General features: G+C 43.2%; 1 protein-coding gene across 1 annotated transcript; it reads left to right on the forward strand.

Moving 5' to 3' along the window:
• The first annotated feature begins 699 nt into the window (after positions 1–699).
• Positions 700–16,824, forward strand: CUNH1orf50 (chromosome unknown C1orf50 homolog). Its single transcript, XM_077457930.1, has 5 exons — positions 700–869; positions 6,820–6,935; positions 8,908–8,994; positions 12,914–13,045; positions 15,875–16,824. The coding sequence occupies exons 1-5, from the start codon at positions 836–838 to the stop codon at positions 16,058–16,060; spliced, it is 555 nt and encodes a 184-aa protein (XP_077314056.1). The 5' UTR covers positions 700–835; the 3' UTR covers positions 16,061–16,824.
• The last annotated feature ends 6,530 nt before the right edge of the window (positions 16,825–23,354 follow it).

Here is a 23,354-nt window from a genome sequence, read left to right on the forward strand (position 1 = left end):
GTCGGGAATGAGGAACATCTACTAGAAAATGTATGTAGGCATAGGACATGCCCCCTAAAAGGAGAATTAACCCCCAAAAAAGTTAATCAAATCCACAAGGGACTTTTTTTTTTGCCACTCATTCCTTTATATTGGCTTTTAAAATTTACGAATGCAACAATTTAGGAATTGGATGAAAGGTTTAGCGCTGGGAAACACTTTTTCAAAGATAAAAAGTGAATTTTATATACAACTATATAGATCAGAAATGAGGCACAAATGAGGAGGAAAGAGGGATAGAGGGACACTGCTGCAAATCAGGGACAGTTGGGCGCTATGCCTATCTGCAAACTTCTATTCAGAAAAAATGTTCACCCATATGAGCCTACAAAAGGTTTCTGCTAGACAAGGTATGCTGTGACTTGTAGTTCCACAGCACCAGACAGCGATAGAACAGTCACACCAACTCCTCTACACTGAGGATCCACGCTACAGCACTGGTCATGTGATAACCATGTGACAGACTCCAGCTCACGTGTCCTCTCAGGAGAAGCCATTTTTAATACTGGCGAATTGAATGTTATATCACCAATCAGCTAGTGTCAGGTTATGAAAACAACAGTCAGAGGAGCCCTTGCTACTCATATTTAGACATTGAACGTTAATCTCAATAGAAAGCAACAAAATAATAAACAGCAGAGGGGACAATGAAACTTTTGCCCTAAACAAAGATGGCTGCCGGTTGTGTAAGTGCTAGAGACATAGGCAGTATTACAGCTGTTTTGTAACCTCACCTGTGTGCACGCGTGTTGGAGTAGAAGATTTGGAAGGTGCGGGCTGTGTATCAGAGGGGATCATGGAGAAGAGCCACAAAGGGCAGATTACTACAGGTGAAGTATGGAGCCTCCTCTGTCATTGTCCTGAAAGACTGTCATTCATTCCTCTGTAATGACACACAGAGAGTGTAGCTTCACCTAACAACCAATCAGAATGTGCTTTATTGACTGGACTGCAGTAAGGTGAGGTCTGGTTGCTAGGAGCAACTGCATGTCATGCTTTAGAGCTCAGTAGGGATGAGCTCAGGCGTGTTCACATGGAACACGTGCAGAGCCCGCCAGGAAGTCGGCGCAACTCTGCGCTAATCACAGGCAGTGAGACATTGCCCCAATGTGTGGCTGCAGAGATCGGGCAATGTCTCGCTGCCTGTGATTAGCGCTGCTCTGCACCGACTTCCTGGCAGGCTCTGCACGTGTTCCATGCGAACACGCCTGAGCTCATCCCTAGAGCTCAGTGACACCAGCCAGGTCTGCTGTGGTGCTTTTAACATGCGTGGGCTCACATGCATTGTATAAAGGCAGCGCATCCATGCGAAGCGTAGGGTTGCCACCTCATCCCTTTAACCCTGAACACATATGAATTACACAGGTTCTGTGGCTGATTAAAGTGGTAATTAAACTCACTTGTTGCCTTATCTGCATTAAATTACCCTCAGAACCTGTGTAATTCATATGTGTTCAGGTTTAAAGGGATTAAGTGGCAACCCTAGCGAAGCAGCTACCTAACGCACCAAAAATAACGCATGCAACATTTTTGGCAGCCCAATGCAATGTCCAGGAGTAGATTAGGGTTTGTTGCAGTGTGCTGGGGAAGGGCTTTGGCGTGTCATTCCAAGTCAATGCACCGCATTATACCATGGTATTATGTTACAGTACCGTGCGCAGTGAAGCGTTTGTGAGGCCTCTGGCATTCTGCATTTAGAAAAGCTAAACGTAGGAATGGCAGTCGGGAAGCGTTTACTTTTTTCTTCCCAGGTCCCTTTTTTCCTGTATTGAGAGGTGCCTGTGCAAGGTTAGGATCATACTTATGTATATGCACGTTGGGAGTACAGCAGCCCTTTCATTTATATGGTTTGCTGTACTCACCAGAAATGTGGGGAAAGAAGTCCCTACCCCTTATTTAACCGCTTTCTTACTGGGCACTTAAACACCCCCCCCTCCCCCCCTCCCCTGCCCAGACCAATTTTCAGCTTTTGGCGCGGACGCATTTTCAATGACAATTGTGCGGACATACAACACTGTACCCAAATTACATTTTTATCATTTTTTTCCCACAAATAGAGCTTTCTTTTGGTGGTATTTAATCACAGCTTGGGTTTTTATTTTTTGATAAACAAACAAAAAAAAGACAGAAATTTTTGAAAAAATAAATAAATAAAATTATAAAATTTTGCAAATGGGTAATTTTTCTGCTTCATTGATATGCACTGATGTGAGGCTGCACTGATGGGGACAGATAAGTCGGTATTGATGGGCACAGATAAGGCGGCACTGATGGGTGGCACGGATGGGCACTGGTAGGTGGCGCTGGTGGGGACTGGTAGGCGGCACTTGTAGTGGGCACTGAGGAGCTGGGGCATTGATATGCACTGATGAGGCTGCACTGATTGGGACAGATAAGGCGGCATTGATGGCACTGATGGGTGGCACTGTGGTCACTGACAGGTGGCGCTGGTGGGCACTGGTAGGCGGAACTTGTAGGGGGCACAGGTGGGCACTGAGAAGCTGGGGTATTGATATGCACTGATGAGGCTACACTGGTGGGCACTGATAGGCTGCACTGATGGGGACAGATAAGTTGGTAGTGATGGGCACAGATAAGGCGGCACTGATGGCCACTGATAAGATGTCACTGATCAGGGGCACTGATAAATGGCAATAGTGGGCACTGGTAGGTGGGACTTGTATGGGGCACAGGTGGGCACTGAGGAGCTGGGGCACTGAAGTCCCTCTCACTGCCGCCGGTGATTGGCTTTTTTTTCCCGATTTACCGGCTGTGTTGACATCACATGATCAACTTTAATTGGCTGACAGCTGATCACGTGTTAAGGGGATCAACCCCTTACTCCGATCTGTGATCACCCAAGTCTCATAGACTCGCTGATCACAGGGTGTGCTGTGCAGGACACTTGTGCACGGGACGACATCAATAGACGTGGTCCCGGCAATGCAGGTCCGCGCTGTAGCCGTCATTTGGCAATGTGTGGAGATGCCATAAAAGTAAATTGTAAAGGATTATTATTTTTTTTTTTAAATAACATGTTATACTTGCCAGCTCTGAGTAATGGTTTTGCACAGAGCAGCCCCAATCCTCCTCTTCTTGGGTCCCCCGCTAGCGCTCCAGGCTCCAGCCCCCCCCAGTGAGTGCCCCCATAGCAAGCTGCTTACTATGGGGGCACTCCTGTGTGCTCGCCTCTGAGCCCCGCTCTGTGTGTCCATAGACACACAGAATGTGGCTCGGCCCCACGCCCAACTCACGGGCTGTAATTGACAGCAGCAGGAGCCAATGGCTCCCACTGCTGCTTCTGAGCTAATGAGTTGGGAGAGAGCCGCCGCTCTTGTGTGCATCTGGATTGAGATTGGGCTCAGGGAAGTATGAGGTGTGGGAGGGGGGAGCAGTTGATCACAGATCAGGGTAAAGGGCCAATCACAGAAGCCCTTTACCATGTGATTAGCTGTGTCCAATGGCAACTGATCACTGATATAAACACAAGCCGGTTATCAGGTTTTCTTTCCTCATGCTGACAGCGTGAGGAGAGGAGAGCTGATAACTGCCTTGTGATAAAGGGATACCGACACTGATAATCAGTGCAGTCCCAACAGTGCTCACCAGTGTTGCCAGTCAGTGCCCATTGGTGCCAGATATCAGTGCACATCAGTGAAAGAGAAAAATACCTGTTTGCAAAATATTATAACATATATTATTACATTTTCTGTGTTTTTGCTTGTTTAGCAAAAAAAAAACAGCAGTGATTAATTACCACCAAAAGAAAGCTCTATTTGTGTTTAAAAAAAAAAAAAAAGATAAAAATGTAATTTGGGTATAGTGGTGCATGACTGTGCTATTGTCATTCAAAGTGTGACAGCGCTGAAAATTGGCCTGGGCAGGAATGGGGTAAAAGTGCCCAGGAAGCAAGTGGTTAATGGCACTCCTGCTCGTCTGGTAAAGAGCAGTGCGTTTTGCCTGCTGGTCAGGATCGTGTGCACAAATGTACAGATTCCCGACCCGCACAAATGTAAACCTAGGCTTAAGGCAGGTTTAGGCACAGTTAGCTGCTTTTAAAGTGGAAGTAAACCTATCGATTTAAACAGTTAAAAAAAAAAAAGGCATGCCGGGAATGCTAACTGCACATTGGCTGTGCTCTCAGCCAAACTATCAAACCATCCAATGGCTGGTGCCGCACCATAGCAGTTGAAGATTAAACAGAGGCAAAGATGGCAGCTTCTTTGGCTGAAAACGATAGGGGAGTTTACTTCCACTTTAAACCACTTGACCCCCTGGAAGATTTACCCCCTTTCATGACCAGGCCATTTTTTTGCTTCTTGGCACTGCGTTACTTTAACTGACAATTACACGGTCATGCAGCACTTCCTCGCAAGTATGGCTTTCTTTTGGTGGTATTTGATCACCACTGGGTTTTTTATTATATAAGTGAAAAAAGACCGACAATTTTGAAATACAAACAATATTTTTTACTTTCTGCTATAAAACATATCCCAAAAAAAGGTAAACAATCAAAATTCTTCATCAATTTAGGCCAATATGTATTCTGCTACATATTTTTGGTAAAAAAAATCCCAATAAGCGTATATTGATTGGTTTGCATGGATGTTATCGCGTCTACAAACTATGGTGTATATATACTGGAATTTCTTTTTATTTTTTATACTAGTAATAGCGGTGACACTAATACCGTGCTCAGTGCTTAAAATATACACTGTCACTGTACTAATGACAGTGACTGGGAAGGGGTAAACATCTAGGGTGTTCAAAGGGTTAAATGTGTGCCTAACCAGTGTTTTTGTGTGTACTATATGGTGCTTTCATTAATGGGATTAAAACCTCCTGTAATAATGCAGCCCCCCGTTTTACTTACCTGTACCCCCTCTATCTCATCCCGGGGACGAGCACACCATCAAAAGCCGGTGTCGCAGGTCCTGATTGGATGGATTGATAGCAGCCCAGCCATTGGCTCCCGCTGCTGTCAATCAAATCCATTGACCCGGGGGGCAGGGCCAAGTCATACATTCGGCTTCTATGGATGATGAATGACTCAGGAGCGCGTCCGCAAGGCAACCCCCTCAAAAGAGCGCTTCTCCTAGGGGGTTATCTAATGTGGGGAGGAGCAGTGAGTGCCGCTGTGGGAACCCAGAAGATGATGATTGGGGCCACTCTGTGGTAATTGAGCTGCACAGTGGAGGTAAAAAAACAAAACAAAGCTTTAGTGTCGCTTTAAGGAATGTGCTGGATTTTTTTCACCTGCTTTGCAGGGAAACAAAATCCAGCACATCCCCACTGACAGGACAGAGCTCTGCATTGTTTGCATATGCAGAGATCTGTCCTGCCTGTCTCCTTCCCATTCAATGGATGTCCGCCGGCACCTGCTGATCAGCTTGCGCTGTGTATAACCACAGAACAAGCTGATGGCACGCATGCACGGCCCCTACCCAGAGTTGACCAGATCATGTAGTAGGTACATTATCCAACACAGGAGAGACACTTTGCCACCGTATATTGACATTATGCGGTTAGCAAATGGTTAAAGTATCCTATCTACCCCGGGATGCACAGAATTCCATTTTCTCTAAATACAGCTAACCTGACTACCTAAATGTACAGTGTGAATGGCACCATTAAAAAAGAGAAAAAATAAAAATCATGACATGCATTTATATTCATTTAGAAATGTCCTCTCCACCAGTAGCGTAGTGGTGTGAATGGGTCAATATAGGTCCTCTGCTTTTAAGGCCTCTTGCATATGGAGGTATCTAGCTGTTGTGCGTGCCACCCAGTGTTAAGCCGCGTACGCACGATGTGATTTTCTGATGGGAATTGTGTGATGACAGGCTGTTGGCGGAAAATCCAACCGTGTGTACGCTCCATCGGACAATTGTTGGCAGATTTTCCGCGGACAAATGTTGGCAGCTAGTAGATTTTAAAATTTTCTGCGAACAAATGTGTGTTGTCGGATTTTCTGAGCATGTGTACACAAGTCCAGGGACGAGCCAGAAGCGTTCGTAATGGAGAATTAACATTCATGACGTGGCAAATTATGAAATCTCCAAATGCAGCGCACATTTCTTCTTCTTTAGCCTCCCTGGCGGTATGATTATTTCGGATTTTAGGTGCTAAAAGCGGTACAATTATTTTGCATGAAAATTTGGCATTTTATATTGTAGTCCTAGAAAATTGAGTACTGTCCGTGATACTTTTTTTTTTATTTGCACTAACATACAATTTTTCAGGACAAGCTTTCGGGGTATGTCCCCTTCTTCAAGGTCCAAGCAGTACTGATTTACAAATTTTTAAGCAGAATGTAAAAAACAAAAAAACAAAAAAAAAAACACCTCTGAGGGAAAGAAGAGAAAAAAAACCACATACAAATCAATGGCAATAAAGACAACAGAAGAGTTAGTGAGATAAGACAGAGGGAGAGCTATGGAATGGAGGGGGGGGGGGGGGGTTGCTAGTGTTTAGTAACATGTTACACCCATGGTGTAACATGTTACTAAAGCACCTCTGCCAGCACCCCCAATGTGACAGCAGGCGGGGGATCTTATCCCTGCACCCACTGTCACAATTCAAATACGGCGCAGCCATGCAAGTCTCTGCCCACACAGCCACTTCATTCATTGAGTTTTCTGAATGAATGAACTAAAAGTACTGTCAACCATTGTGGCAGACATCTTGTAGTTCTTGGTTCCCTTTAACTTGCACTTTTATTTTTTATTTTTTTATGCTGTCACTTATTACTGTAAACTTATTTGATCTTTTATGTTTCAGTGACCTTGGTGGAAAGCAGATCGAACCCTTCGGGGGTCCAGCTGGTCAGTACCTATCAAACCAATCGCATAGGAGACCCTTCCAACCTCGTGGAATTGGCCCAGCAGGTGCAAAAGGTCAGAATGTTGTTTTTTTGAGTGATAGTGTCAGAATAGATTCCAGGATATCGATGTATAAATGGGTGTCATCAACTCCTAATCAGCGATTGTAGATGATAGTATGACCACTAAAGAATGAAGTCTGTCCAAGTCATGAACAAAGAATTTACCTCTGCTAAGAATCTGGGGGCTTATTTATAAAGTTAAAGCAGAGGTTCACACAAAAAAAAGGAACTTCCGCTTTTTGGAACCCTCCCGCCCCTCCGGTGTGTTGTGCAGATACCTGTATAATACAGGTATTTGCACCCACTTCTGGGCATAGATATCTGCAGGTATCTATGCCACTTCCTGTCCCCCCCAACCCCCCCCCCCCCGCATCATTGTGCACCAAGATGGCTGCTGCTTCGGAACTAGGCCGAAGCCGTGGCCTTTCCTAAGGCCGAGATCGAAGCGTGTGCCAATCCCGCTTGGATCACGGATCGGTGATGATCCCTTGCACCCCTAGTTCACATTATGCGGAGCAAGAAACGCATGCGATAATAAATGGGAATTGCACCACATTCCTGTTCATAACACATGCGATTTTTCAGCAGTGTGATTTGAGACATTATTCTCTATGGCTTAAATCGCACTGAATCCACACCAATTAATGTGCAGGGCCCTTTTTTTGTTCACGCCCATGCGATCTGATTCTGCAAATCGACTGCGTTTTGCGAACCAATTTTGGGGTGTCATTAACGTACGGTGTGTACGTTAGTGACACCCCAAAATTGGTTCACAAAACGCAGTTGATTTGCAGGATCGGATCTGAAGTGGTTCGCATGAACGTGGTGCGATTTGGATGCAGTGCGGAATCCGCAGCATGCAAGTATAAAGTCTTAGTGCCGGTTCACACACCTTTTTTGTTTCTGATGCATATATTTAGCCGATTTCAACACTTGTGAGTAGAGTGCCTATTCACATACTTCTCCATATTTTAAGCCTCTGCCACTTTCATACACACCAAGGCCAATATTTGGGTGTAAACCTATTAACATGCCTGTATAATTGTGGATTGTAATAGGAAACCAAAAGAAAATCAAACACAGGGACAATATAAAAACAAATTTGGGTATAGATCGAGGTTCGATGCCTCATAAACATGAGCAGCTGGTTAGGAGATGGAACCGTCTATTAGTTGTTAGAGTGACAGGAGTATAATTATGTTTGCTATTATCAGCTGTACATGCATGTTTATAATATAGGCCTAATCTTAGGGTAAGAGTTTAGATTACATGCAAATAAGCTTCTAATACAGTGCTTTGTACAGAAATTGTTCCACCCATGGCTGAGCCCTTCCGGAGAGGCCATAGCAACCGTAGGCAGCTGTCACCCAAAGACCGGGTGCTTCATCCCCAATGGTGAAATGTAAATTGAATTGCACACACTTTTAAGCCCCATGCAAACACGGGTAGATTGTTCGAAAACATGTAAAAAAAAAAAAAAGGCTGACATTTTGCTCGTGCGTATATCGGTCTGTCCAACAGAAGCCAGCCATTTCACTGGCTTCTGTCTGATGTGCATGCTGGAAAACCAGCAGCCGATTGACTCCCAATCTGTGCTCTCAGCCAATGGCAGAGAGCGCTGATTGGTGTGTTCTGGTTTGGGTCCCCTGTCAGAATACAACAGCTCAGTGATGGGGAGATCGCTGGACTAACCTTGTATGGTTAATACAGAAACTGCGACCAGAGCTGTCAGGTTTTTTTTTTTTCATTCAACCTGCGGGGTTGAACGAAAAAAAAACAAAAAAAAACGAATAGTGCGATGGCTTGGCAGGAATAAGAACTGCCTGCAGATGATCATGGTCCAATGAGAGAAAAGTACAATCCATCTGACATTTTCTACGAGGTCCATCAGCAGCTACAGATATCATCACTGCACATGATATATTGTGATGTTAATGCTATTAATAATATTAATAATAAATAAGTCATTATTTTGTCACCTCTAGGCTGATGATTTCATAAGAGCAAACGCCTGCAACAAGCTGACGGTGATAGCGGAGCAGATCCGGGTGTTACAAGAACAAGCGAGGAAGGTAAGTACCGGACGTGTACTGTAGACCAGTGGTCTTCAACCCTGTTCTCAGGGCCCACTAACAGGCCAGGTTTGCAAGATAACTGAAATACATCACAGGTGATATCATTTGAGGCTCAGTGATTGCAGTATTCTAGTCTGCATCTCCCTGAGGTAATATATAAAACCTGGCCTGTTAGTGGGCCCTGAGGACAGGGTCGATGACCACTGCTGTAGACAGTTTGTGTTTAACCTGAATTTAAAGGGTAACTTCAAATTGGACTGCTACAAATAGTCATCCGCTGTAGCGGTTTAGTTAACAGACCGAAAAAGGAGCGAATAAGAGGTTCATTGTTAGGATTCATAGAGACTTTAAAGGCAAAATGTTTTATTTCGTTTTTGGATGGCGTAAGGGAGGATTCTAACCCATCTGTTTGTTTGTTTTTTTTCCCCTGCTATCAGTGTGATATGAATTCTACCCTTGGCCCTATGCGACATCTTTGGTGCTTGGCAGTTGTCCAGTGCATTGTGAGTTAGTGTAGAGTAACCCTGAAAAAAATATGATAAATCGGGTCTTTGGGAAGAAGCAGTAAGTACATTTACATCACTGTGAGGGTACAAAGGAAAAGTGGATATGTTCAGTGAAAGGGGGGAAAACCTCTTTCGATGCCCTGCAAGGCCAGGTTCATTTTAAGGTAGTCTTTACAAGGCTGTGTAAACACACAATGGCTAGGACCCACAAATGGCCATTGTAAACTTTTGTTTTCAGGCTTTTGGATAGTTCATGACGTTTATCTACTGTTGAATCCAATGACATCATAACTGCCAACAGAAAATTAAGTCCTGCTAGATCTCTTCAGGCTGGCCCCTTTTGCAGGTATAGTTATGTAAAAAAAAAAAAAAGCCCCTATACTGTTTAACCGCTTCCCACCCGCCCTATGGCCGAATGACGGCCTTAGAGCGGGCGGCTTCCTTCGCCTGGCCGTCCCTGGACGGCCTGGTGTTTACTTCCGCAATGCGCGCCCCTGGGGGCGCGCATCGCGGAAGTATTGTATTTGCCGTGTCTCCCGGAGACAGGCAAATACAGATCGCCGTGAACGGCCAATCATAGCGGCCGTTCACAGCGCGATCGCAGCTGCCAATGGGAGATGATCTCATATGTAAACATATGAGATCATCTCCCATTGCCGTGTCTCTCCCTCCTCACACAGAGACAGCGTGTGAGGAGGGAGAGCGATCTAAGTGTCAGCCCCAGTGCAGCCCCAGTGCCAGTCTCAGCCCCAGTGCCATCTGTCAGCCCCAGTGCCAGTGCCATTTGTCAGACCAGTGCCATCTGCCAGTGCCACCTGCCAGCCCCAGTGCCGCCCGTCAGCCCCAGTGCCGCCCGTCAGCCCCAGTGCCGCCCGTCAGCCCCAGTGCCGCCAGTGCCGTCAGCCCCAGTGCCGTTAGTGCCACCTGCCAGCGTCAGTGCCATCCGTCAGCCCCAGTGCCAGTGCCACATGCCAGTGCCACCACCGGTGCCGCCAGTGCCACTTGCTAGTGCCACCTGCCAGTGCCGTCAGCCCCAGTGCCGTCAGCCCCAGTGCCACCTGCCAGTGCCACCTGCCATCCGCCAGCCCCAGTGCCATCCGCCAGCCCCAGTGCCGCCACCTGCCAGCGCCATCTGCCAGCCGCAGTGCCATCTGCCAGCCCCATTTGCCAGAGCAATTAGCCAGAGCAAATAGCCAGCACCATCTGCCAGTGCCAGCCCCAGCCCCATCTGCCAGCCCCATCTGCCAGCCCCATCTGCCAGCCCCATCTGCCAGCCCCATCTGCCTCCAGTGCCATCTGTCAGTGCCACGTGTCGTCACTTTGTGGGCATTTCCATTGTCCTGGTGCTCCAGGGCCTTCAAAACTGTAATGGGTGGTTGAGAAATAAGATGTGTAATTTATGCTCCTAGAACGCCTGATGGTGCTATTTCAATATTGGGCCTCTGTATGTGGTCAGGCTGTGTAAAAGTCTCACACATTTGGTATCGTAATACTCAGAAGGAGTAGCAGAACGTATTTTGGGGTGTCATTTGTGGTATACACATGCCATGTGAGAGAAATAACCTATTACATTGAAAATTTTGTGAGAAAAAAAAAAAAAAAATCTTCATTTTGCAAAGAATTGTGGGAAAAAGATGACAACATCAAAAACCTCACCATGCATCTTAGTAAATACCTTGGAATGTCTACTTTCAAAAAAGGGGTCATTTGGGGGGTATTTGTACTTTCCTGACTTGTTCGGGTCGCAAGAAATGAGATAGGCCACCAGTACATCAGGTGTGATCAATTTTGTGCGATTCGCACCACAGCTTGTAGACTCTCTAACTTTCACAAAGACCAAATAATATCCACTAATTTGGGTTATTTTTACCAAAGACATGTAGCAGTATAAATTGTGGCCAAAAATTTATGAAAAAAAAATTATAATTTGCAAAATTTTATCACAGAAACAAAGAAATATGCGTTTTTTTTTTCAAAATTTTCGGTCTTTTTTCATTTATAGCGCAAAAAATAAAAACCCCAGAGGTGATCAAATACCACCAAAAGAAAGCTCTATTTGTGGGGAAAAAAAGGACACAAAATTCATTTGGGTACAGTGTTGCATGACTGAGTAATTTGTCATTCAAAGTGTGAGAGCACCAAAAGCTGAAAATTGGTCTGGTCAGGAAGGGTGTTTAAGTGCCCAGTAAGCAAGTGGTTAAAATCCAGCAATACACTGCATCACCCTTCTCTGCACATGCTTAGTTACTCTCCATTTTTGGGCACGGCTGAGTGTGGACTCGGAGAGGCCGATATCACAGCCTTAAAGCGTAAAGAAAACCCTTTACAGCCAAGGAAGCTTCTTCTGTTTTGAACTGCAACTGCCATGGTGCTGCACATGTTATGACACCAGCCATTTCATGGTTTGACAGTTTAGTTGAGGACACAATCAAATTAAACTGTTTTCTTGCAAACAATAAATCTATGGGTTTAGTCTAGCTTTATGAATTGTCCGTGGTGTTTTTTTATGTATTTGTTTATCTTTGTTTATCAGCCCTGTTGGGGGAGGTTGGTGTTAGATCAGGGGTCTAAACAGACCCCTGACATCTCCCCTTTGAGACAGGGAAAGGAACTGAGGATAGAGATTCCCCAGTCATTTTCTCTGCAGCCTCAGCTGCACTGGAGATGAGAGAAACAGAGACATTGTAAACACAGTTTACGATGCTCAGTTATGAATGGACGGAGTCAATGATCACCAACACTGTTCATTCAGAAAAAGGAAGGAGCCAGTAAATGACAGATTTATCAACTCCTTCCTCCTCTCTCCATCCTGATAGATCTGGAAAGGGGGGGGGACTGGAGGAGGAGCTGGGGAGCACAGTGGGGGACCCGGAGAAGGACGGAGGAGGCAGAGGGAGTGAGCGGGGAGCTGGGGTTACACACAGGGGTGATCGGTGTGGCGGCGGGGGTAGTTATAAGCACCAATCCCCCTGTATAGCCTTTCAATAAAGCAGCTGACAGCCGTGGTAGGGAAAAGGGGAGAAGAAGCTGTCAGAAAAGCTATACAGGGGGATCGGTGCTTGTAACTGCCCCTGCGGGGCTGCACTAATCACCTGTGAGGCTGTGGATTTCCTTTTACTCTATGATAAGGGCCACTGGGACAATTGGAGAGGGTGAATCTTTCTAGCATGGATACAGACAACAAAAAAAACTTGACAGCTGTTTTAATTCCTCTCCACTCTATCTAAACAAATATTTTTTTATATTAGGAAGGACATTATAGGTATATGTAGAGTGTTCAGATGTACTTCACAACACCGCTTCATATTTATTTATAGATTGCAGAAGATTTTGCCTTGTATATTCTATGAACTGAGCACCAAGTATATTAGACTCCATCTTACCCAATTAATTGTCTTCATTGTATGCAGGCATTGGAAGATGCCAAGAGAGATGCAGATTTACACCACGCAGCGTGCAATGTGGTAAAGAAACCTGGGAATATCTATTACTTGTATGAACGAGAAAGTGGGCAGAGATACTTTTCCATTCTCTCTCCAAAGGTAAGATCGAGGGGCTTTCACCTTTTTTAATCATTCAGAATCCACTCCTAGATCATTAAGCATGGTCAGATCGCGCTCTGGTGTTGGGTTCACAAACACTGGGCTTGGAGTGTCATGTTTACTTCTATTTGGAGGGGATGTATTAGGCTGACAGGTGTTGTCATGATCCTTCTCCACTTCCCAGTGGGATTAGGGCTTCCTTAAAAGAGGAGATTGTGGGCTAATTTTTCCAGATTGGGAGATTGTCATCTCATGATTATGGGTGCCCGACAACTACGTTCACACTGCCATCATGCTGATTTCCTGCCATCACGTTTTTTTTTTTTTTTTTTTTTTAAGAAAGAAAGGAAAGAGGGAAGAAAGAGCATCCATAGCCAGGCACTTACCTGCAAGTGATCATAAAGTCTTTATTTTTTTTATTAAATAACAAACACGTTTTACTTGCCTGCTCTGTGCAGTAGATCCTCCTCTTCTCAGGTCCCTCTTTGTTGCTCTTGGCCACTCCCTCCTGTCGAGTGCCCCCATAGCAAGCGGCTCCATTCAGACATGACGCTGAGGTTTCGGCCCGCCCCCTCTCTCTGATTGGCTAACTGACTTTTATTGACAGCAGCGGAGGCCAATAGCGCCGCTATTGTGTCTCAGCCAAAAGTTAGAGGGAGAGTCCCGGACGGCCGAGGGACTTGTGGACAGTGCTGTACAGAGATGGGGCTCAGGTAAGTATTAGAGGGGCTGGTGCACACGGAAGGCTTTTTATCTTAATGCATAGAATGTATTAGGACAAAAGCCCTTCTGCCTTTACAACCCCTTGAAGCAAGCATAGATGGCAGTTTAGACTTGACCTGTTGGATTGCTTGTCCAAGTCATTTACTCTTTAGGTAGTGAAGCCAACATCAGAATATTATACTATACTATACTATATACTATATATACTATATTATATTTCTACCCTCACATGTTCCCCTTTAGTTTGATATTCAAGCAAAATATATCATTCCTTTTGCTATCCCTTTTAGTAGCAGCGGTTCTTAGAAGCTGTTGTGATCTCTGTATTGCTTCCCCTCTTTGTCACAGCTCTGTAGCAGATATAGCAGCTGTGAAAGACTCAAAGGGTAAACTCAGACTTATAAAGGTTAAGAACTGACTTCCAGAGCAGTCAGACAAGTCATATGACATGTCAAAATCAGTGGTTCCCTATGAGAGCCGTCTTATCTGGTCTGACTTTTAAAATCTCCTGCACTATTTTGGTCCAATAATTTGGGCACGATTTCAGCCCATTGATTTGAATGGAAGTCGGGATCATTAACTAATCTGACTTGTGCTTTGAGGGGGAAATTGAAAAAAAAAAAAAAAAAAAATCCTTCGGTGTGGTATAGATTGAGGGTGAACACCACTCCAAAAGGAAAAAAAGCATGGTGTTCCCGCCCCCCTCCTGAAATCCATACCAGATCCTTAGTGGATCATGCAAATGGCAGCTCAGGAAAGGGTGGGGGGCAAGCTAGCGCCCCCTCCTGGACCATACCAGGCTACATGCCCTCATCATTGGGAAGGGAGCTTTGGCAAGGGGGGCTGCTTTTTCCCCAGGTGTTTCTAGCTTTACAGCCCGTTTTTTAAAACGTCCGTGTGTATGAGGCCTTATACAAGCTGTACACTCACTACTTTACATTGTAGCAAAGTGTCATTTCTTCAGTGTTGTCACATGAAAAGATAGAATAAAATATTTACAAAAATGTGAGGGGTGTACTCACTTTTGTGAGATAGTGTGTGTGTGTGTGTATGTATGTATGTGTGTGTGTATGTGTATATATATATATATATATATATATATATATATATATATATATATATATATATATATATATATATATATATATATATATATATATATATATATATATATCTTTTTTTTTTTTTTTTTTACATTACATTTTCACAGCTGTTATCTAGGTATTGTTAGAGAGTTATGACTTTGAACTTCTGTCTCATTCGCCATGACAAATTGACCCAGAAATGGGGAGCGGGTGCCTGTCAAAACCAGGAAGCCTCGACCTTATGGGAGGGTGCTGATTTCAGGTGTGACATGCATAGACATATGTGCATGAAATCACAAAGATGTCAGCCAAGTCACACCTGAAAGCTGCACCGATGTATATGGCTTTGAAATTGTACAATTTCAAGTGAAGTGTGACTGGGGGCTAAATCACAGACTGCAATGAAAACATGACAGAGGGTCTAAATCTATTGCATTCTTGCCTTTATATCCAAGTCAAGTATTATGTATTTAAGTTTAAAAAAAAAAAAAAAATAAAGGTTTGCCTATAGTTCAACTTAACTTTTTTTTTTATTATTATTTTTTTTTTAATTAAGTAGAACTATAGGCAAACCCTTTTTTTTTTTTTTTTTTTTTTTTTTTTTTTTTTTTTTTTCCATTTTGGATAGAGTAGGGAAGGGTTAGAACCTGTCATATCCCCCCCCCCCTATCTTTGTCCCATTGCTCAGATTTCCCTTCACTTCCTGTCCCATAGCCAAACAGGAAGTAAGAGGAAATACTTGCAAATTAAGATTCCTTGTGGAACCCCGGGGCCACCAGAACTAGTGTCCCCATTGGAAGATTTCCCCTCTATTACTTTTCTGAGGACAACCCAAAATGTGGAATTTGTTTTTTTTTTTTTTTTTTGTTTTTTTTATGATGACATTAACAGGACAAATGGAGAGGGCGATTCTCCCTAACCGGGGGCACAGACAGCAATAACCTGACAGGGGGTCTAATATAAAAAATATTGCCTTTCGTTTCACAATAAATGCAATAATATTTTTCCTTCTTCCGCACAGGATTGGGGAAAGAGCTGTCCACATGAATTCATTGCTGCATACAAACTTCAGCACGACATGTCCTGGACGCCCTTCGGGGAAATTGAAAAACGGGACGCAGAAATTAATATCATTGATAAACTGTTAAATGATCAGATTGCCCTTCCATCATCGGCTGAACCCAACTTCAGAGGACTCACTTATTAATCTCTTGCAAATGCTCAGTGGACAGTCTCTGCCAAATGAACAATTATAATCAACAAGGAAATTGCATTCTGTTAATTACAGTAATTGGCTGTATGCGATTTATATTTGGTATCGGTTCTTTATGGACTTGTATCTTTTAAGCAGTTGTGCCTTTTTATTCTTCTAATTATAAATAATGTTCTGTGAATTTTTTTTAAGGCTTCCTGTACACTGCTGGTAAAGGGACATTTAGGAGCAGTTGGGTGTTTTTTTTTCAGCTGCCCCTGAACTCTCCTCTGTTATCTTATCAGTACATCTACACAGGGTGGTTTACAGTCATTTCTAGGCAGTTGAGTTTAGAAGCATTTTTTGAAATGCAAAAAAAAATGGGTTCGGGATAGTTCAGAGGCATTTGAAACAAACGCCTGTAACGGATTGTAAACGCATTGACTTGCATGTAGCCGCGTTTTTAATTTTTGACTATTTTGAAAAAAATAAAAATAACGCAAACGCGGCATAACGGACGTTTTTAAATGTCGGTTGCTATCTGTAAAGTTAAATAATTCAGCAGAGGTTGTAAAATGTCCAGTGTACACTAAGCCTTACTCTCCATAAACTAGCCTGTTTTAATTTGTTTTATAATATTATTCAAGAGAAAATATACTAAAAACCTCAGGTTTTGTCTTCAGCTTGTTCAGTTAAAGCAGAATTGTACCCATATCAACCTGGCAAAAAATAATGTGGAACATACATTCCACATTAATAAATACAGTATGCTACCAAAATTAGTGTGTGCTGTAAATTGCCTCCAGCATTGCTCCTGTTTCTTCTTGCTTGGAAGCTGCCATTTTGCTCAAGCCCAGAGCCCCTGAGCAGCAGTAAATCAAAGGCTGACAGCAGATGGGCCTCTAGAAGTTCTGATATTCAGCACAATGCCAAAAAATAGAAAGCAACTGAGCATGTGCAGAGCAGGGCGAGACAGCGTATTCCTGAATTATAAACAGCATATACATTTATTTTTAATGTTTTTACATAGCTATGTCTGCAAAAGGGGCCAGCCTAATGTGATCTAGCAGGACTTAATTTTCTTACTAAAGTTCCACTTTAACCACTTGACCTCCAGAAAGGTTTTACACCCTTCATGACCAGAGTGTTTTTTTTTTTTCTGCTTTTCAGTACTGTGCTACTTTAACCACTTCAGCCTCGGAAGGATTTACCCCCTTCCTGACCAAGGCCCTTTTTCGCGATACAGCACTGCGTCGCTTTAACTGACAATTGCGCAGTTTTGTGCCATTGCACCCAAACAAAGTTGACGTCCTTTTTTTCTCACAAATAGAGCTTTCTTTTGGTGGTATTTGATCACCTCCTGGTTTTTTTTTTTTTTTTTTACGCTATAAACAAAAAAAAGCGACAATTTTGAAAGAAAAGCAATCATTTTTACTTTTTGCTATAATAAATATCACCAAAACATATATAAAAAAAAAAAACTAACTTCTTCCACAATTTAGGCTCATATGTATTCTTCTACATATTTTTGTTAAGAAAAAAATGCAATAGATTTATGACATTTTCATTAATAATTTATTTTTCTGAGTAATGGCGATCTGTGATATTTTTTTATTTTTATATATTTTAAAATCGTGGTTGTGACATTGCGGCGGACACATCTGACACTTTTGACACTATTTTGGGACCCTTGGCATTCATCAGCATGTTCTAACTGTGGGGGGGGGGGTCGTTGGGCTCACTAGAACATGACAGAGATCACTGGGAGCAGTAAATCCCTGTCATGTTGCTAGGCAGAACAGGGAAATGCCTTGTTTACATAGGCATCTCCCCGTTCTGCTTCTCCGTGGCACGATCATGGGCCATCGGTGGACATAGAGTCCGTGAGGACCCACAGACACGCACCCGTGGCATGTGCACGCCCGCTAGACGTGGTTGTTTTGCACACCCGTGCCACTTTGCGTTTGTATATCGCCATGTGGGTAACTGACAATGGTATTTAATCCACATTGTTTTTTTTTTTGCTATACAAAACGAAAATTTCGGGAAAAAAAAAATGTTTTCTCAGTTTGTTATAAAATTTTGCAAACAAATCGTCTTTCTTCATAAATTTAGGCCAAAATGTATTGTGCTCTACATTTCTTTGGTAAAAATAACACAAATCAGTGTATTATTTAGTCTGTAGGAAAGAGTCCACATATGTCGATATATAGTTTATAATAATATATAGAATTTGATCAATCCTGATGTACTGACTAATTCCTTCAGGCCCTAAAATGACAGGACAGTACAACCCGCCCCCCCCCCCCCTTTGACCCCCTTTTTGTACACAATCCAAGGTATTTAGTAGGCACTTTTTGCCATGGACATGATGGCCACCCTGACTGGTCTGAAGCTACGCAGCCCCATACACAAGAAACTGCAATGCCCATTTTTTCTGCTTTCAACAAATCGGCTTCATGGACAACATGTTTTCTTGCTGCCTAATATATCCCACCCACTTTCAGTTGCCATTGTAAGGAGATAATCCATTTTATTCACCTAACCTGCCCAGTGGTGAAAGTTTATGGTTGATCGGAGTATTAAAGTATAAGTTCACCTTTGTGAACATTTTACGTGTTCCATCTGTTTTTATGGTGGAATATGTAACATTTTACCAATGCTGCAGCCACTGCCTGATTCAACGCCCACCCCCACCAAGGGCTGTTACTGATTAAAATTTTCCTGTTTCGATTAATTATAATGCACATAAAGTTTTTTTTTTTTTTTTTTTTTTTTATTAAACTTTAAGAAAAACGTAGAAAGTTAGTTTAACTTTAACTGTATTGTCCACATCTCCCCCCCCATAAAGTACTGTCCACTTCTCCCCCCCCCCATAAAGTACTGTCCACTTCTCCCCCCCCCATAAAGTACTGTCCACTTCTCCCCCCCCATAAAGTACTGCCCACATCTCCCCCATACCTTATTATTCATGATTGTCTGCTCTGTCTGGAATAGACAGCAGGCAGACCCCTCCATCCTCAGAGTAGACACAAGCAGGCGGGTGATGATGACGTCAGCGCGCGCGTCTAGGCCGCCGTCGGGTGGACCAAGATGGCCGCGGCTCCGGAACTAGGCCGAAGCCGTGGCCTTTCCTATGGGCGAGACCGCGAAGGCCTCTTAAAAGTGAACTTATCCTTTAACCCTTTCATGACTAAGCCTATTTTTGGCATTTGGTGTTTACAAGTTAAAATCCATATTTTTTGCTAGAAAATTACTTGGAACCCCCAAACATTATATATATATATATATATATATATATATATATATATATATATATATTTTTTTTTTAGCAGAGACTCTAGAGAATAAAACAGAGGTTGTTGCAATATTTTATGTCACACGGTATTTGTGCAGTGTTGTTTTAAACGCAACAGGGACACTTTCATGAATTAAAAAAAATAAAAAATAAAATTAGCCCAATTTTTTTGCATAATGTGAAAGATAATGTTAGGCCAAGTAAATAGATGCCAAACATGTCAAACTTTATAATTGCATGTACTCGTGGATTGACTACAAAGTACGGTACCTAAAAATCTCAATAGGCAACGCATGAATTTTTTTTTTTTTTACGGTTACCAGGTTAGCGTTACAGAGGAGGTCTAGTGCTAGAATTATTGCTCTCGCTCTGACGATCACAGCAATACCTAACATGTGTGATTTGAACACCGTTTACATATGCAGGCGCGACTTCCGTATGCTTTTTATTTGCTTCGCGAGCTCGCGGGGACGGCGGGCACTTTAAACATTTTTTTATTTATTTTAAAATAATAAAATTGTTTTAAAAAAAATAAAATAAAAAAAATTGATCACTTTTATTGCTGTCACAAGGAATGTAAACATCCCTTGTGACAGTAATAGGTGGTGACAGGTACTCTTTATGGAGGGATCGGAGGTCTAAAAGACCCCCCACCCCTCCTTTACACTTCAATGTATTCAGATCGCTGAAAACGGCGATTCTGAATACCGTATATATTTTTAAAACCAGCGCCATTGGCAGCCGAGTAAACGGGAAGTGACGTCATGACGTCGCTTCCGTGTTTACTATTAGGATACTGGAACAAAGCGGATTACGGCTTCATTCCAGTTCCTCCCCAGCAGCCGGAGGCAGCAGTCGTGGAATCGGTGCTCCCGATCGAGCGGGATCACCGGTAACAGCGGTGGGAGGCGGCGTCCCCTCCCGCTCCTCCGGCATAACAGCCGAGCAGCTTTTAGCCGCATCGGTTGTTATGGCTGGATAGCCAATCGCCCGCTGAAAAAAACGGTACCGGGATGATCCCTGCAGGTGCGGCATCATCCCGGTATACCCCCCCCCCCCCGGAAGCCGGGTACGCACATCTGCGTACGCTCAGCATGAAGGGGTTAAAGTTCTACTAAATCCCAAACATAACATAAAAAATCAGCATGCATTCATGTAGTACCTCCTTTTTAGTTCTCAGAACTAGGACTTTACCTTCTTCTGAATAGGAAATTTGTTATCTTAACCGCTTCCTGACTGGCGCACAACGATGTACGTCGCCAGAATGGCACGGACAGGAAAATTGGCGCACAAGTACGTCCATTTAAAATTGACGGCGTACCATCGCGTGTGCGGCGCACGTGCCGGTTGGGACCCCCGTAAGTCTGACCTCGGGTCCCGGGAACTCTATCGTCGTCCTGCCTAGCAACAAGTGACACTAATCTCTGCTCCCTGTGATTGGAGCAGTGATCTGTAAATCACAGCCACAGTTAGAAACACTCCCCTAGGACACACTTAACCCCTACACTGCCACCTCCTGGTTAACCCCTTCACTGACAGTGTCATTTACACAGCAATCAGTGCATTTGTATAGCACTGATTGGTGTATAAATGACAATGGTTCCAAAAATGTCCGATGTGTCTGCCATAATGTCGCAGTCACAATAAAAATCGCTTATTGCGTTTTTTTTTTTTTAACAAAAATATGTAGAATACGTATCAGCCTAAACTGAGGGAAAAAACATGTTTTTTTTATATATTTTTTGGGGGATATTTATTATAGCAAAAAATAAAAAAAAGTGCGTTATTTTCAAAATTGTTGCTTTTTTTTTTTTTTTTTTTTTTTTAGTTTATAACGCAAAAACTAAAAACTGCAGAGGTGATCAAATACCACCAAAAGAAAGCTCTACTTGTGGGAAGGAAAACAGGATGACAATTTTGTTTGGGAGCCACGTCGCACGACTGTGCACTTGTCAGTTAAATCGTCGCAGTGCCAAATTGCAAAAAGCACTCTGGTCTTAAGCCAGCAAAATGGTCGGGGGGTTGTTACATAATCATTTCCACTTTTGCAAGAAGGTATTACAATAGTTTCCAAGAAGTTCAAAATTTAAATTTTCATCTATTTTTCTGAACACTACAACACGATTGTCAGCTGTTTTCCCACCATCAATTTCTCTCACTCCAGTTATCCCCATAAGCGAGATAATTTAGATAGTAATTTAGAGATCGGTGGACTACAATGCCAAGCAAGTCTTCCCATATGTAATAAAGAAAGAATCATAATTTTAGATGTACTTGCAATCTTATGTCCAGCTTCTAACAAATACCAGAGTAATGCATGGTCCATGTATGAGTGTGTGGGACTGTTAGGCCGCGTACACATGGTCGGAATTTCTGACAGCAAATGTGCGATGTAAGCTTGTTGGAAAATCCGACCATGTGTATGCTCCATCTGACATTTGCTGCCTGGAATTTCCGACAACAAATGTTTGAGAGCGGGTTCTCAAATTTTCCGCCAACAAAACTTGACGGAAATTCCAAGCGTCTGTACACAATTCCGACGTACAAAATTCCATGCATGCTCGGAATCAAGCAGAAGAGCTGCACTTGGCTATTGCACTTCATTTTGCTTGGCCCATCACATGTCTTGTACGTCACTGTGTTCTTGACGTTTGGATTTTCCAACAACATTTGTGTGAATGCAAGACAAGTTTGAGCCAACATCCGTGTGAAAAAAAAAAAATCCACGGTTTTGTTGGAATGTCCGATTGTCTGTACGCGGCAATACACATTGTGCAGTTTTGGTGCGCTTCTCCACCTTACAAGCCTCAGAGGGGGAACTCTCCCTGACTGGACTGCACACTACGTATTGTGGCAGGCTCTTCAGTTACAGTCCTCTGACTGCAATATATTACAACTCACCAGGCCTTAAGCCCTGTACACACGGTCGGAGAATCTGTCGGAATGCGTCTTATCGGACCGTGTCGTCAGATAATCCGACTGTGTGTGGTATGCATCGGACTGATTCCGTCTGACCCAATTTTCTAACATGTTGGAAATATTTCCCGACCAACTGGGCTGGTTGGACCTAATCCGATCATGTGTATAGCATTTTGATCGGACCAAGTGCCACGCATGCTCAGTTCCAATTCCTACATCAAAGCTATTGGCTACTAGCCTGAATGTAGTCCCATCATAACAAAATTACGTCATCACGTTCTGAAAGATCGGATTTTTCGCCAACTTGGCCTGGCCGTGTGTATGCAACAGTTTCGGACACAATCCGTCGGACTAAATCCGCCGGATTTGGTTGGCAGAATCTCCGACCGTGTGTACAGGGGCTTAGATGTGGTGGCTGCATTCATTTTCTTTTATCAGGTGTTTCCATCTGGTATTTCTGCAAATAACGCTTCCTGTCTCTGGGAGGCTACACTCACTCTTTTACTGTAACTACAGGGTGAAATGTATATTTTGTAGATAGGCAACTCCTATCCTCATATTGATTAGTGGTTCCAAACTAATAACTACTGCAGTAGGGAACAGATACAAAAGATACGCTCAGCATCTTTCCAAATAACTGTTCTCCTTTTATTATGACACATGTGAAGGTTTTTATACACACGATTACGTAGATATAACATTAATACTACAATTGTATGTTTTATGGTAACAAGGGGCGTTACATAGGCAGGCTAATTCTAATCAGGACTCGAAAGAATGCAAAACATGTACTGAAAACATTATTAGTGCTGTGGGCACAGTGAGGGCATTGTGCAATACATATAAAATAGAATACAATTATATACAGAACCTACAAATTTCCATTACAAGGGGAAGTCAAGAATGCCAACCCCGATGGACTAAATGTCTAAAGTAATTTAATATTGATTGGACTATGGGCAAATATTTTTTCATGCCCCCCCCATACAATTTTGATCTCCACCTGCTTGCACACCATGGACCCATCAATAGACAGAAAACTCCTAGGGATCTCAGAACTCCTGGGATCAGTGGCAGTGCTGGGGGGAGTGT

This window comes from Lithobates pipiens, unplaced genomic scaffold (genome assembly GCF_037356315.1).
Source record: "Lithobates pipiens isolate NorthernLeopardFrog02 unplaced genomic scaffold, aLitPip1_a1.2 Scaffold_27, whole genome shotgun sequence".
NCBI classification, from domain to species: domain Eukaryota; kingdom Metazoa; phylum Chordata; class Amphibia; order Anura; family Ranidae; genus Lithobates; species Lithobates pipiens.

What these genes read in the sequence shown, in the direction of transcription:
- CUNH1orf50 (XM_077457930.1), top strand. Translation starts at nt 836, where the DNA reads ATGGAGAAGAGCCACAAAGGGCAGATTACTACAG. An exon ending in CAAAGGGCAGATTACTACAG is followed by an intron (nt 870 to 6,819) that starts GTGAAGTATGGA and finishes TTTATGTTTCAG; the next exon opens with TGACCTTGGTGGAAAGCAGA. An exon ending in TACAAGAACAAGCGAGGAAG is followed by an intron (nt 8,995 to 12,913) that starts GTAAGTACCGGA and finishes CATTGTATGCAG; the next exon opens with GCATTGGAAGATGCCAAGAG.